This window comes from Carassius gibelio, chromosome B1 (assembly GCF_023724105.1).
Source record: "Carassius gibelio isolate Cgi1373 ecotype wild population from Czech Republic chromosome B1, carGib1.2-hapl.c, whole genome shotgun sequence".
Lineage (NCBI taxonomy): Eukaryota > Metazoa > Chordata > Actinopteri > Cypriniformes > Cyprinidae > Carassius > Carassius gibelio.
Window position 1 is genome coordinate 17,628,402 of NC_068396.1, and position 16,783 is coordinate 17,645,184.

The 16,783-nt window shown below is 46.2% G+C and overlaps 1 protein-coding gene across 3 annotated transcripts in view; it reads right to left on the bottom strand.

The window, feature by feature from the left end:
- Positions 1-9,992: 9,992 nt before the first annotated feature.
- Positions 9,993-16,783, bottom strand: part of LOC127949660 (uncharacterized) — a 170,722-nt gene continuing 163,931 nt past the window's right edge. The window contains exon 3 of one of the 3 annotated variants that reach the window (XM_052547117.1): positions 9,993-10,326. In XM_052547117.1, coding sequence (XP_052403077.1) covers positions 10,137-10,326 — 190 coding nt within the window. In that variant the 3' untranslated portion in view covers positions 9,993-10,136. The remainder of the gene's footprint in view (positions 10,327-16,783) is intronic. The other 2 variants (XM_052547116.1, XM_052547115.1) reach the window with 2 other exon arrangements.

A 16,783-nucleotide genomic window follows, 5' to 3' on the forward strand; every position in this document is an offset into this window, starting at 1 on the left:
AAAAGCAACACCCACACCAAAACACACATTCCAAATGTGGTGGCCTACCACGAGAGCGACACACAGCTGTACCTGGCCCCAAACATGCACATGTGTGCTTTGTCCAAAGACATTCATTATCTCTGCCTTAGCAAACCCTTCCTCAGACACAACTCTGAAGGAATCTGCGAGTTGCAACCCTGGGTCAGCGTTACGCGCTGCCCTGCCGAAGCCAAGCCTCGTACACAAGTCACAGAAACGCAAGCAGAGATTTTGGGTAACAGATGGCTCGTCAACACTCCTGTGTGCTCAGCTACGCTGACCTACGACCAGCATGACACCGCCACCCGTGCCAACCTGCTTGACCAAGTACTGAAAGGTACCCCCCAACACATTGACATTACTCCTGTCGACACGGCCCTACAAGCACTGTCTCGATAGCCCATTCTGAACCAGTCATCTGCGGTCCGAGCCTGGACTGCTGCCGACACTGCACAGTGCATCTCCACCGTCATTGGTCCCGCCCTGACTCTTGGCGTGACCTTCATCCTATACAGGATACTCAACGAGATGCAAACCTCTACAGCCAAACTCACGACAACTGTGGCTGGAGGTCTCAGATGGAATCCCCGGAAAAGGGACGCCAAGTCAAAGACAACACCGAACCTCATCAAGCTGAATCCTCAGCTTCAGGAACCACCTGCCATCATGACCCACCTGCTACATGACCATCACGATTCACTTGTCATCTGCCCATCCTGATGATTGCCGTCCGATGATGTCCACACAGGGACTTCATCTGACGTAAAGGGGGAGATGTAACGGATATGCAGATCATCGATTCATGTGTTTAATTCAGATTTTCCAAATGAAACCCTTTTTGCACTGGGCCTGGCGCCAGCCTGGCTGGACTTAAATTAATTTACGATGCCCGGGGGAGCCTCAAAGAAGACACTAAACCAACCACATTCCAACATACACAAAAAGAAACCTTTCGTAAAGTTCCTTACATTTGTAAGTCCTTATTAATATGTATTTTAAATATGTTTATGGATTGCATAAAATGGTTAATCCTTGTTATGTGAAGAGTATAAGTTGCTAGCTTATACTTTAGGAAATGTCTCTCCTCATTTTAACTTCCTCAAAGAGAGCTACGTTTCTGCAACCCCCACCCCTGCAGGTCGTAAAACTTTACGACCACCCTGGACACACAGGACAGGAGAGAAGCCAAATCACTGGTTTCTTTTGAACAATGCATTCTATGGAATGTATTCATTAACTTTCTGTTTTTATGTTTTATAAATGTATTACGTATTCCCTTTTGGTACATTTAGAAATTTCCCATATAAATTGGGACTATCTGCAGTGTTATCATGTGTTAATCAAATCTTTAAATATGTGTAATTCTGCATTTGAATGTAACTTCATGTTTTGATCATATATATATATTATGTTTAGTATCTTTGTGATCGTCATGCTCTGACAGACCCATTTATCTAGAGCAAAGTAATGAAAAATGTATGTAATCTGAATTACAAACTTGCTAGAATAATCCCTGGAATTTGGACAAGCCCTAGATCTCCAGGGGGGTTGTCTCCACAGAGACAAAGGAACTTTTCCCTCCGCTTCAGATCGCGGACTTTCATTGGCTGTTTACGTGAAAAAGGGGCGTGAACCATTTCAAGCCACAAGAACGTCCGAACAAGGTCCGCCCGCTCTCTTCTTCTCCTTCTCCGTTCTCGGACACGCTGCTCTCCAACGTTGCTTCCGCGCGGCCGTAGGCCGCGCTCATAGCGCAAACCCCCTCAGCACAGGGGCTGAGAGAAAAAGCCATTTTAATGGCTCCTATGGAAGCTTTCGTTTTTGTTGTTTCTTTTCTTTACTAAGTTTATTAGACTATTCGCCTCTCCACACAAGGAAGACGAATTCTGGAACATTGTTTGTTGAACCTTTCAAATACCGCGCGATGACAGAACAAAGGACCACGTGCTCCACGCTCACGCCAAGATCCAGCGCAGCGTGCACGCGCGTCACATGGCCTCCGGCACACGCCCGCTGTTTTCAGGAACAGCGCGCAAAGCTCACAAGCTCGACGCCGATCTCACGCCACGCTCACATTGGACACTTTGCAAGTATCACTTTCTCTATGGAGATTTAAATGCTGCTTTAAAGTGTTGTTATGATCTGATCGTTGTTGGCTTCCAAAAGTTACTGACTATGATTTCCATACCTGAGCTCCTGATGTGATCTCATTCTATTTTCTCTCTCTCTCTCTCTCTCTCTTTTATTTGGATTCCGTTATGTCTTGCATAAAGCTTACTGTTTGTATTGTCGTACGCATATTTACTCTGTGTGATTTGTAGTTTGATGTATTACTAGTTTAATTATTAAAAACCCATATACTGATGATTGGCTTGGACTCCACCCCACTTACATTACGAGTCACTGAGATGTCTGATCTATAGCTACAAGCTCTAAATTTAGAAACTAAATTTATCATAAGGATAGGATAATATTTTCATGGCCAGAGAATACTTTTCCTTGAATTATAAGGCGTGATAACTTTATTGAAAATTGATAGGTCAACAGTGGTTTGCTGGACATACCACTGTTTGATTTGCAGTAATTTACAGTAAGAAATATCACAATAATTGGTATGAAGAATGGAATATTGGCATATTAATGAGTAAGTTACAGTGCCCTGTGATTAGTTATTGGTATAGGCAATTGAGCTATTTTTCATAATCAATCAAATTTAATGTAACTGTCATCTGAGATATAAATTAATCATATTCCTGATTAATTATTCAAATTCCCTATATATCATTTGAGTTAATTATTCTGTAAAACTCATTGTTGCTACAGTGTAATAACGGCCCGCCACATAGAGCAGCCTTGACCTGGGTAAAAGCCTGCTGACACGGCTCCGTCCACTGGACCGTATCTGGCACCTCCTTTTTAGTGAGGTCAGTCAAGGGGCTGGTGAGGTCCGAATAATTAGGAATAAAGCGCCTATAATATCCCGCCAGCCCCAAGAACTGCCTCACCTCCTTTTTGGTCTTGGGACGTGGGCAGGTCGCAATAGCGGCTGTCTTATCAATTTGGGGACGCACCTGTCCATGCCCCAAGTGGAAGCCCAGATACCTTACTTCCACTCGCCCAATCGCACACTTCTTTGGGTTGGCCGTGAGGCCCGCTCCTCTCAGCGACCTCAGAACAGCATAAAACTATCGGGCTCGCCCAGTTACTGTTGGACTCTTCTATTACCCCCATGTCAAGCATAGCGCCTAATTCAGCCTGAACTACTTTTTTCTTGTGCTCAGGTAAGCGATACGGCCGGCTGCGAACTACCACGCCCGGCTCGGTCTCGATATGGTGCTGAATTAGGTTAGTACGGCCCGGTAGGGGCGAAAAGACATCGGCAAAATCTGCCTGTAACTTCGTTAAATCAGTGAGTTGGCACGGCGAGAGGTGATCTCCACCTGGAGCCAGGGCGAGGGATTGTGGTTTGAGATTCGCCTCTGGCCCGAGATCATCCTCCCCCCCAATCACCGTTGCCAACATCACTGATTCCGCCTCATTCCATTTTTTAAGGAGATTGAGATGGTAAACCTGATGCGACCCGTTCCTATCGGACCGTATTACCTCATAATCGAGATCCCCGACTTGGCGTGCGACCTCAAACGGCCCCTGCCACTTAGCCAATAATTTAGAGCTCGACGTTGGGAGTAATACAAGTACTTTCTCTCCCGGTGCAAATTTGCGTAACCTAGTTCCCCTGTTATACAGCCGACTCTGGCGGTCCTGGGCTTGTAACAAATTCTCCCTTGATAGCCGCCCCAATGTGTGGAGTTTTGTTCTCAAGTCCAGTACGTATTGAATTTCGTTTTTGCCCTGAGATGGTCCCACCTCCCAAGTTTCTCTCAGAACGTCAAGCACCCCCCGGGGCTGGCGTCCATAGAGAAGCTCGAAGGGGGAAAACCCCCACAGGAGTGTGGGACCTCTCGCACAGCGAATAACAAGGGCTCTAGCCACCGATCCCAATTTTTGGCGTCTTCCTGAACGAACTTACGGATCATGGATTTAAGAGTGCGATTAAATCGTTCGACCAGGCCGTCCGTTTGTGGGTGATAGACGCTCGTTCGAATCGACTTAATGCCTAACAATCCGTATAGTTCCCGTAGCGTACGTGACATAAACGCCGTGCCTTGATCAGTAAGGATTTCTTTCGGAACCCCCACCCGGGAGATAAGACGAAACAGGGCATCCGCAACACTTTTAGCGGAAATGTTGCGGAGGGCCACTGCTTCAGGATATCGTGTTGCATAATCAACTATGACTAATGCAAAGCCATGTCCTCGTGCCGATCGCTCTAATGGCCCGATGAGGTCCATACCAATTCTTTCGAAGGGGGCCTGCATTAATGGGAGAGGGCGCAACGGCGCTTTTGGGGCGGCCGGTGGGTTCACCAACTGACATTCCGGACAAGACGCACACCACCTGCGCACGTTGTCATGAATGCCCGGCCAGAAGAATCGGGTCATGAGGCGATTTAGTGTGGCTGCCTGTCCCAAATGGCCCGCCATAGGTTTAGAATGAGCCGCATGGAAAAGCATTTCCCTGCGGCTCTTTGGAACTAACAACTGGGTTGTATTTACTTTTGTCTGAGCGTCTTGGGTCACTCGATACAACCGGTCTTTTAAAATGGCAAAATAGGGATAGGAGAGCGGAAGGGCCGGTTGGAGAGGCTGGCCATCGATGGTGCGGACCTGTTGGAACGCATGTTTTAGCGTCTCATCCTGAGACTGCTCCAGGGGAAAGTCATCGTGCTCCGAGAGAGTTAGTCTCCCGATTCCGCTCGGTTCCCCTGAAGCCGGCCCCAGCGGTCCTGGCTCAGTTTCCCCCACCTGCACCCGCGCGGTCTCCTTCCGTGCCTTATTTCCCCAAGAGGCATCCGCACATAACGACCCCAATAAAACCGTAAACGCGGGCCAATTCGTCCCCAAAATTACTGGATGCCAGAGGTGGGGACTAACCGCCACCTCCACACTATGTTTTTGTCCCCGAAATTGAATCCAAATTGGGACGACCGGATATTCCACCACATCCCCGTGTACACACCGCACCTTAACCACGCGGCTTGTATCCAACGCCCCCGGTTGAACCAGGCTTTGATGGATTGAGGTTTGGTTACATCCTGAATCCACCAAGGCCGGATATGTACCCCCCTTGATACTCACGGGTATTTGGTACTCGCCAGCCTGACCGGGGGTGGCCCGTGGGTCGTCCGGGACCCGGACCATCATCTCCACCTCCATCACTGGACACCTGTCCACGAAATGCTCCGGGTCCCCGCAACGCCAACAGGCCAGCCCAGACCTACCCGCCGCCCCAATGGCAGGGAGTGGAGAGGGGAATTGGCGTGGAGAGAGCGGAGAGACGGAAGTACTGTCCCCTCCCGCAGCCCCGAGGCCCGCCCCCCTGGGCGGGGCCCTTGTATTCGCGAACCGGCCTTGGTCCGTCCCGCTCCGCCCCCGGGGCGGGACACGAGGAGGGCCAGGTGGATGGGACCTAGGGAGAGGGACAGGGCGAGAGAGAGAAGAGGGAGAGAGAGAAGGGGAGAGAGAGTTAGTAGGTGGGGGTGTGCCGACCCCTGGGCACGCCACCATGTGGTCCTCCGCCAGGTGGATGGCCGATTCCTCGGGGCGGTGGCACTGGACCCACTCGGCCGTCTTCTTGGGGAGCCGAGTGATGAACTGCTCCAGCACCACCAGATCGACGACACGCTCCACGTCGCTTCCCTCGGCCAGTAGCCACTTGCGGCAGGAGTCCCGGAGCTGTTGGGCCAACGCGAAGGGTCGGCCGGCCTCGCCCAAGTCCAGGGAGCGGAAGCGTTGTCGGTGTTGTTCGGGCGATCGGCCGACCCGCTGAAGGATGGCCCTCTTCAGGTCGTCGAAGACCAGGAGGTTCGCCACTGGAAGTTGTTGTGCGGCCACCTGGGCCTCGCCAGAGAGCAGGGGAATGAGGTGCACCGGCCACTGCTCACGGGGCCACCCGCAGGCCTCGGCTGCCTTCTCAAAAAGTTCCAGGAAGGCCTCCGGTTCATCCTGGGCCCCCATCTTGTGCAGTGGCAGGTGCATGGCGGGCGGCCCGGCGGCCTCAGCGCGAACCTCCCGATCGAACCAGCCCCGTTACCTCTCGCGGTCCTCCTGCTGGGCCTGGACGATGGCCTGGAACCGTCGCTCCTGATAGGTCCTCAGATCCAGCAGCGCCTGGTGTTGCTCGCGGTGGAGGACCGCGAGGGAAGAGATGATGTCCGCAAGCGGCGTGGAGGACGGGCTTTGCATGGCGGCGGCGTCGGTCCGTTTCCTTTCCGGGTTTCGGCACCAGTGTTGTGAGTTCGTGTGGGTAAGGAAGAGGACAAGGGGTCGGCTGGACTGCTGACGTTAATTTATTAACGAAAATAAAACAAACGTTTTCTAACACCATATGGTGACTTCTATTTTGCTGCGTTCACTCGGAGCTTTCGCTTTCCGGCTTCCGGTTTCCGGTCTCGGCTTCCGCCAGCAGTCCCACTCTCTCTCACTTGCTTCCGTCTCTCCTGGCGTTTTATACCCTCTCCACGCCAATTACTAGAACAAGAAACAGGTGATAATAATTTCTGCCCAAACCACTCACTTACCGCTCGTCTCCTGATCCTCTCTCCCGCTGCAGACTTCGCTAAACCACGCCCCCCCTGCCACAACAGGATTTTAGAAAAAAAAAAATAATAATAATAATACAAGACGTAGTCAGCTAGACAATGAACTATCAATATTACTAATTAAGTTATTATATGATTCAGTCACACATTTAGCAATAATTGTTAGTTCTGTTTGTTGATTCAGGGTTAGCATCATCTGAGGTCCTCTGAGGGTCAGCATCATCTCTTCTCAGGTGTTCTGGATCCAGACTGGAGCTTGTGTAAATCCTAGTTACCACGGGATGTAAATCCCGTGGCGAAACATAGAAACAAAATACAGACATCATTAGCATAGCTGCTGATCCAACAAAGTAAAATTAGTTTAACCCAAGCTAATGAATAAAAAAGCACCTTTGATCAGATGCAACTACACTCACAATTTAAAAGATACATTATTCGAATGCTTGGCGAAAGAGATGCGTTTTTAATCTAGATTTAAACAGAGAGAGTGTGTCTGAACCCCGAACATTATCAGGAAGGCTATTCCAGAGTTTGGGAGCCAAATGTGAGAAAGCTCTACCTCCTTTAGTGGACTTTGCTATCCTAGGAACTACCAAAAGTCCAAAAAGCATTAGGGAGCGTGATGGGTTGTAACATGGTAGAAGGCTAGTTAGGTACGCTGGAGCTAAACCATTTAGGGCCTTATAGGTAAGTAATGATAATTTGTAACTGATACGGAACTTAATAGGTAGCCAGTGCAGAGACTGTAAAATTGGGGTAATATGATCATATTTTCTTGACCTCGTAAGGACTCTAGCTGCTGCATTTTGGACTACCTGTAGCTTGTTTATTGACGAAGCAGGACAACCACCTAGAAGTGCATTACAATAGTCCAGTCTAGAGGTCATGAATGCATGAACTAGCTTTTCTGCATCAGAAACAGATAACATGTTTCGTAGCTTGGCAATGTTTCTAAGATGGAAGAATGCAGTTTTTGTAACATTGGAAATATGATTTTCAAAAGACAAATTGCTGTCTAATATAACACCCAGATTTCTGACTGTAGAGGAAGTAACAGTACATCCGTCTAGTTGCAGATTGTAATCTACAAGATTCTGTGTAGTGTTTTTTGGTCCAATAATTAGTATCTCTGTCTTATCCGAATTTAATTGGAGAAAATTATTTGTCATCCAATCTTTTACATTTTTAACACACTCTGTTAGCTTAGATAATTGGGAAGTTTCATCTGGTCTCGTTGAGATATATAGCTGAGTATCATCAGCATAACAGTGAAAGCTAATTCCGTATTTTCTAATAATATTACCAAGGGGCAACATGTATATTGAAAATAGAAGGGGACCTAGGACGGATCCTTGTGGCACTCCATATTTTACTGATGATAAATGAGATGATTCCCCATTTAAGTAAACAAAATGGTAGCGATCGGACAGGTAGGATCTAAACCATCTTAGAGCCTGCCCTTGAATACCTGTATAGTTTTGTAATCGATCTATGAGTATGTCATGATCTATGGTGTCGAACGCAGCACTAAGATCAAGTAAGACTAGAAATGAGATGCAGCCTTGGTCTGACGCAAGGAGCAGGTCATTTGTAATTTTAACAAGTGCAGTTTCTGTGCTATGGTGGGGCCTAAAACCTGACTGAAATTCTTCATACAGATCATTTTTATGTAGGAAGGTGCTCAATTGAGCAGGCACAACTTTTTCTAAAGTTTTAGAAATAAATGGAAGATTTGAAATAGGCCTATAATTTGCCAGTACACTAGGATCTAGTTTTGGTTTCTTAATTAGAGGCTTGATAACCGCCAGCTTGAATGGTTTTGGGACGTGTCCTAAAGATAACGACGAGTTTATGATATTGAGAAGCGGTTCTTCGGCTACAGGTAACAGCTCTTTCAGTAATTTAGTGGGTACAGGATCTAATAAACATGTTGTTGGTTTAGATACAGTGATAAGTTTATTTAGCTCTTCCTGTCCTATGGTTGTAAAGCACTGCAGTTTATCGTTGGGTGCGATGGATGAAACTGAAGTGTTAGATGCTGTAGAATCTACATTCGCTATTGTATTTCTAATGTTATCTATTTTATCAGTGAAGAAATTCATAAAGTCATTACTATTTAACGTTGGTGGAATATTTGAATCAGGTGGCGTCTGGTAATTTGTTAACTTAAATAAAAACCTTGGATTGTTTTGGTTATTTTCAATGAGTTTGTGTATATGCTCTGCCCTAGCAGTTTTTAGAGCCTGTCTATAGCTGGACATACTGTTTTTCCATGCAACCCTAAAAACTTCTAAGTTAGTTTTTCTCCATTTGCGTTCAAGACTACGAGTTACTTTCTTGAGAGAGAGTGAGTATTACTGTTATACCATGGTACAGTACGTTTTTCTCTAACTTTTTTCAATTTGATTGGGGCAACAGCTTCTAATGTATTAGAGAAAATAGTGCCCATGTTGTCAGTAATTTCGTCTAATTCATGTGTATTTTTGGGTACAAATAGCAGTTCAGATAGATCTTTCTTTGGTGGCTGGAACAATAGTTCTGCCCAGACGGTATCGCTGCGACATAGTTAATATCAGTTATACGCAGCATGCACGATACAAGGAAATGGTCTGTAATATCATCACTTTGAGGTACAATATCTATAGCAGTAAGATCGATTCCATGTGATATAATTAAATCTAGTGTATGATTAAAACGATGAGTGGGCCCGGTGACATTTTGCTTGACTCCAAAGGAGTTTATTAGGTCAGTAAACGCAAGTCCTAATGTATCATTTGCATTATCAACGTGAATATTAAAATCTCCCATGATAAGCGCCTTATCAACTGTAACTAGAAGGTCTGAGAGGAAATCTGCAAATTCTTTTAGTAATTCTGTATACGGCCCTGGTGGTCTATACACAGTAGCCAGAGCAAGAGATACATTAGATTTCTTTTGCATGTCTGACAGAGTAACATTTAGCAGAAGTATTTCAAAAGAGTTAAACCTGTATCCTGTTTTCTGGGAAACATTGAGAACATCACTATATATTGTTGCAACACCCCCGCCACGACCAGTCTGACGGGGATCATGCTTATAACAGTAGTTTGGTGGAGTAGACTCATTTAGACCAAAATAATCATTTGGTTTTAGCCAGGTTTCAGTCAAGCAGAGTAAATCAAAACTATTATGTGTGATCATTTCATTTACAATAACTGCTTTTGGTGTGAGAGATCTAATATTTATGAGCCCAAACTTTAAAAATTGTTTTTGTTCATTTACTTTAAATTTTTCTGGTTTAATTACGATAAGATTTTTTTTTTCTAGATCCTACTTTATATTTATATTTATATTTTGACCTCACTATTCGGGGAACAGACACGGTCTTAATAGATTTTACAGCGCAAGTACTTTTAGCATTTAAGCGGGTGGAACAAAACTCATCATAATGGTTATTTGAGAATTGTCTTACTAGTCACATGGAGCGAAGTGTCCTGGAGATGTTGTCAGAGAGAAGCTCCGCTCCAATTCTGCTGGGGTGTAATCCATCAGCGCGAAACAGTCTAGGACGCTCCCAGAAAAGATTCCAGTTATTAACAAATAGCAGTTTCTGTTCTTTACACCATGACAACAACCATTCATTTAAAGCAAAAAGTCTACTGAACCTTTTGTGTCCTCGTCGATACGTGGGCAGTGGTCCTGACACGACGATCGTCGCCGCGGGTGTCGTGCTGCGAACCGTCTCGATCGGGCTCCTGAAGTCCCTCTTCAGCGTCTCCGTCTGCCGCAGCGTGGTGTCGTTAACCCCGGCGTGAAGCACGACCGCTCTGGGGCTCTCGTCGTCCTTCAGGATCACGGGTATCTGCGCAGAAACATCGAGAACACAAGCACCAGGCAAACAATGAGTGTGCACTTTACCTTCAGCTAACGTAACACTTACGTGTCGGACGATGGAGTTTCCGATGATCACAGCGTCGCGTCCTGTCTCGCGGAGGGGAGCGAAGCGGTTCTGGATGGAGATCTCGAAGGCAGGAGGGGGAGAAGTCGTCGCACGGGACCCAGCTCGCGTCCTCCGCTGTGGATGGACATCTGGGAAGATCGCGTCCTGGGTGCACCGGGCCTGCGCAGAGAAACACACGGAGTAGACGTGGTGGGACTGTTAACAGCACGCTGTATACTTACCCCGGACTTGTGAGCGTCAGCCCGGGATGATTCCAGCGCCGCTCTCCGCTCTCTCAGCTGGGCCTGCCTCTGTTCCAGGTCGCGAATCTGCTTCCCCACGGCCTCGAGCTCGAGCTGCACAGAGTGGAGACATTCATCCGCCATTAAAGCAAGTAACAGTGAGTACAGCAGTGGTAATGTGTGTGAATAGAGTATTAGCAATGTAAGCGCAGTTAGCAGCAACCACGCTTGCTGATGCTAACTGGCTAAAAGCTAATAGCGGACCCGGTCGATCAAAAAAAAACTAGTGATAGCGAGGCGCTCTGATTGTTTTTGTTGTAGAATACAATAGAGGATATATTCATGCGTTATATAAACGGAAACAATGATGTATAAAATTGATTTTTAAGTTAAAAATAGTCAATGAAAAGAAGATAGTGGCGGAGCTCAAACGCAGTACAGCCGTTAACAACGAACAGGAAGTGACGTCTCCTTCACCCTATGTTTAATATAGCACCACAGAATTAAAACTTTTTGTTTGTTACTCGTGATTTGATGCAGAAAATCAGCCTGACAAACGATCAGATTCTAAGTCCTATGTAAATTCTGTAATTCCGCTATCTAAACACCAGAGGGAACTCGTGGTTCAGAAATTTCAGGTTACGCTCTGCTTTCTGATTCCAGCTTGCATGAGTGCAAAGTCGCCATCCCGTGGCCTTTCAGATAGTGCGCTCTAATTGCTAATCTTTTTCCATTGAGGTATTGAATTAGCTGTTTAAATTCTCGATAATTATTTGCATTTGCAGCTTTGCTCATGCGAATATTATTACAGGGAAAAAAAGAATTTTCCCTGCCTTTGACTGTTTACATTTACTTTGAGTTTGGTTCAAACATGATTTGAATTAAAATGTAATTGTTTAATAGTGGAAATCTAGATGTTTCAGGTCAACTACTGATTGACCCACTTAGAAGGTAAGCCATCTAGTGGCAGTCTCCTGTTAAATCGATTAACAAACCTCTGTCTTTTCCATTCTGTTTTGAATCGCATGTCCACTTTTACCCTTTTTTACTAATCTCACCCTGTTTGATTTATTTCATAATTATTAATGATAACTTACAGCTATCATTTGATTATAGGATATTATTCAGATTTACCTTTTAATTCTTACATGCTTATTTTAAATTTTGATTTAAACCAGTTTTGAATTTTTAATTTGGATTAAGTTTTCTGCTTGCCAGGTTAAGCACAGAGAGACAGTACCCCCCCCCCCCTCCCCCCTTTTGTGGTGAAAACCAGCTACTACTTCTCTCGTGTTTCATTCCCATCTTTTATTTTGATTTTATTATTTTTCTTCTCTCTTTTGGCTTAGGTTATTTTGATAATTACCATTATTATCATAATTCCTTTGTTTTGTTTTATCATTATTAGGTAAAGCTGTTACCTTTCTACATACATAGTTACTCAATTGATGTTAAACAAACCAAACCTTAATTAACTTTAAGTTTCCTTTGTTCATTCTTTGTGTATTTGATTGTAGAACTCCCTTGGTGATTGGACAGTCATCTCAGGTTTCCAGTGAGCAAGGCTGCCCGACCGGTGCCCGACCACTGGCTGCGAGTGAAACTCGGGTCCTCTTGTCTCTGTCCGTTAGCGGCACGCGGTGGAGACATCAGCAATTTGGCACTCCAAAGGTTGTGCCAAAAGTCACAAGCTGTTCGAGAGTGCGCCACGCCAGAGTAACGGAGGACCGGGGACACTGCGGTTGAGTGTTTGGGGAGCGCCGGAGAGGTTGACCAAGCCACTGGTTTCCACCTGAATGATTTCAATTCACCCAGGTGAACCAAATGTGATAAAACCCATCCACTTATTATAAGCCACAGAATATTAGATATTCCCCCGGATATAGTTTAAGTGTTTGACCCTTTTGCTTCTTTAAGCCACACCATATTTCTAGGTTTCCTATCCAGATGGCCCACTCACCTGTTGGCCCTATCTTAAAACCTAGCAGTAGGCTTAGGCCTCCTTATTGTCACTAACACATTGTGTTTCTATTGTTTTTATCTCATTTCAAGTGTTGTTTCACTCTGATCTTTTTCTATCCCCTGTTCTGTTGTGATTTGTTTCTTTCATTTCACATAGAGACAGTAACCTATGAGCCACCAACGAAGCTAAATAGTAGAGCGACCACCAGCAGCCGGTGTCATCACACGACCCGCTAGGCTACTGCCTGTCAAATCTCCATTTCAGGTCCTTCGTTGACCCAATTAATTGGCTACTTAACTGTCTGACTGTTTGCATCAGTTAGCCCCAAAAATTCTCATAAACGGCACAGCCCGTATGAATATAGCTCGTTAAACGTAGAACGAACTTGCATTGGTCTTTTTGTGTGTGTGTGTGTGTGTGTGCTGTGCTTCTCTCACCGACAGAGTCAGGATGTTCCAGGCATCCAGTCCAGCAGTCCCAGAGGGGCCACCTCTCGACATGGTTGAAAGCAGTGATGACCCCCTTCCTGCCCAAGGACGCCAGTAACCTGCAGCACCCAGAGCAACTAGACACCGAGCTAGATGAACTGATGGCACGCGATCCAAACCGAAGCGACTACTACAAAGAACTCGCCAGGATCTTCGGAAGCCTAGTTCACATTCTCGTTGCCCAGGCACGGCTCAGTGACCAGAGCAACATCGCGGAGGAGGCCTGGAAGGACCAGGCCCCAACCCGGAGTCATCTTGATCAGCTCCTCCTCGAGACCCAGAACCAGCGCGAGAAAGAGGATGACACAGATCCAGAGCTACAGAAAGGAGTTGAAAGACTTCACAATGCCCTGCAAGATCTTCGCCTCGACACGGATCAAAGAGAACAGCTGGAGAGAGAAGCCAGAAAAGAACTCAACAAAAAACTCCATCAAGGTGACACTCTCCTAAAAAGGGCAGAGAGTGAACTGAAAGAAAGAGACTATAAAACCTGGGCCTGCAAAACAGACTTGCAAGCGGCCCGAGCTAAATTCAAAAAGCTTACTCTGCAGTGAGACAAGCTCCAAGATGAACTTGACACTGTTCACACAGAACTGAGACAATCTCACAGATTACAGAGTGGCTGCATCGGAGAAACGCACACCACAAAGTTTCTCCCGGCCCGCCACTCCAACCCTTTCAGCCAAGAACCCAGAGCTGTAAAAGAGGGTGTAAGATCACGACTCAAGAAATCAGCAGCCAGCTTACAAGAACACCTGTCAACAACGGAGGGGAGAGAACCCTTCCAGAGAACGCATGTCACTAAACCCTGCACTGCTCACAGAGAACTTCACAAGCTAGCCAGAAGCATCTCTACATTCAATCCAGATCCTGCAGGAGGACATGACGTTCATGCTTCTTTAGAAGCCATTGACTTTCATTTGCAAACTGTTGCTAACGTGACAGATGTGAACACCAGTGTTAATTTTGACAAACAAACAAAAAAACATCGTTGTGAAATTACATTTGAGAAAATGTCCAGGTGGCTCGTCTGTAAATGTCTTTTCAAATTGGTTGTGTTCTTGCCACGAATGAGCGCTCCGCGTGCTTTACGCTTTGTTTTGTTTTGTTCGTCGTCAAACGTGAAGTGAGCTGTGGACATTTTGTCGCTCTTTTAGACATCACCTCTTCGAATGCCGACTTCCCGGGAGCTCATTTGAAAACTGAAAACCTTCGCTTCACGTCTCAATAAGTCAGGCTCTGATTGGTTCTCTTCTCTCATGCAGTCTCGCCTGTTCCGTTTTGCCGGTTCTTTTGTTCATTCCTCGCATCTCTCTCGTCTGCTGATTTGATTTTCGTCACAGTCTATTTTCGTCTCGTCCTTTATTCGTTGACGATAATGTCAATCAATTTAGTCATAGTTTTAGTCTCCATCAGTGGCTCTCTCGTTTCGTTTCGTTTTCGTCCGCAAAAATATATTCGTGACGAAAATAATGACGAAAATATTTAGTCAACGAAATTAACACTGGTGAACACATTGTACCTGTTAAAAATCACGTCCAGCCGTGATGTGCATTGTTTTCTGGATAGTCAACCAGAGACTGTCAAAGCGTACTACCAGCAACTGCTACAAACTTTGATTCTTGAATTCTCTGATCCAGACTCAGACCATGGGCTCCTTATTGCTATGGACCTCAAACAGGGCCGATTTGAAAACCCACAGACTTTCTGTAGTCAGCTACGAAAAGCCTACTTCGGAGCATGCAACGAACCAGGTATGGAACAGGATGTCAACTTAAAAACTCTGTTCCTCCTAAACCTACATGCCAGTTGGAGTTTTCATCTCAGAGTCCCAGCGTGTCCACGTAACAGGACTACACAAGAGTTACGGAACTTAGCCCACAAAGCTTGCACCAAGCAAAAGACTATTTGTGAAAAGACTGTGAAAAACCCCAAAGTCTCCGTCTCTGAGCACTGCTTGGAGTTAACCCTAGATGGCGCCCTACAACACCACAGTCACAGACATTTTTACAGAGAGTCAATACCGTTCCAAGCAAGCAGAGGGCAACACAATCATGGTGGTGCTCTTCCAATGCACCAGAGCGAGCGATTCTGGGACCAGCGACCCAAAAACAACCGATCCCCACCGTCCAGGACACAAAGCCCCGACAGCCGGCAGTGGAACCACTCTCGACATGACACTGGTAAGCTCAATCCTGAGCCCACGTCAGAAAAACACAGTGCAGCCACGTCTGAGACAGCAGAGATCCTGAGGATGCTGAAAAAGCTTCTTTACATGAAAAATCGCAAGGAAGATGAACCAAGCACCCAGAACACTGCCTGTCATCCACAGACCACAGAGCTAACTGTCACAGCACAAGGTGACAGCATCACCCAAGCTCCACAGCCGACAGCTGCACACCCTGAACGAGACAGCACAGGTCCTCACACCATGTACCACAAACACAAGGTACCAGAAAATGCTGTTTTGACTACCTGCCTTCGCAGCGAGCTACACAAGACCGGTCCTCACCACCCATCGATCGTCACACCTGCCCTGATGCCAACATTCCTGGGCAGCCTTGTCAAAAAAGGGGGTGGGCCGAAAAGGAGTCAGCAGGGAAGACCTGATCGACACAGGATTAAACCTGACGGTGATCTCATCTCACCTTATCAAAAGACTCCAATTTGAAGCTAAAAGACAAGATCGAACTCTTAAACCTCAAGCTTATGAACTGAATGTACAGGCGTACAGACAGAATGACATCCAGTTTGAACAGGTTGTTTCCACTCACCTCACAATCGTTCTGATGGGTCTAGTACATCCCATGGTTGTCTCACCACTGAACACTCATACATTTCTCATCGGCAAAGACCTGCTAGAACACTTTGACCCTTTTCTGAACTTCAAACAGCTAAAAGACTTTTCTCAAGTGCGAGAATCTTTTTCCCGCCAGCCACACAGGTTGCCAGAGCCAGACTGCCAGGTCACAGAGGTCACGGGAACTCCCACAGAGCCAGACTGTCAGGTCACAGAGGTCACGGGAACCCCAGCAGCCAGCCATGAGTACAACACCCTAAAGACAAGCTCAAGTTCATGCCTCTGTACCTTAGTCAACAAACAGGGTACGGTGGTACCAGCTTACACCAAAGGGGTCGCTGTTCGGCTCAACCTGCAATGTGGTCAAACCTTAAACCACACGCTGGGTTTCTTCCAATCCTCACCTGAATGTGTGGAACTCGGACTCACACTTGCAAACAACAAGCATGTCAAACACCAACACCTGTTCCAGCAATGTGATAACATCACAAAAACACACAATGTGACAGTGTACTGGAGGAAGGTAAAAGGACACTCGAAGCTACCAAGTCTAGACAAGGATTTTAAAGATCACACTGACACCCTTGCCAAAACTGGCACAACATTCTGTGGTCACTCCCAACCCACCCACCCACATTCAAGGTTGAAGTGATTACACACAGCATAAGAACTTTACTAGCTAAACTGCC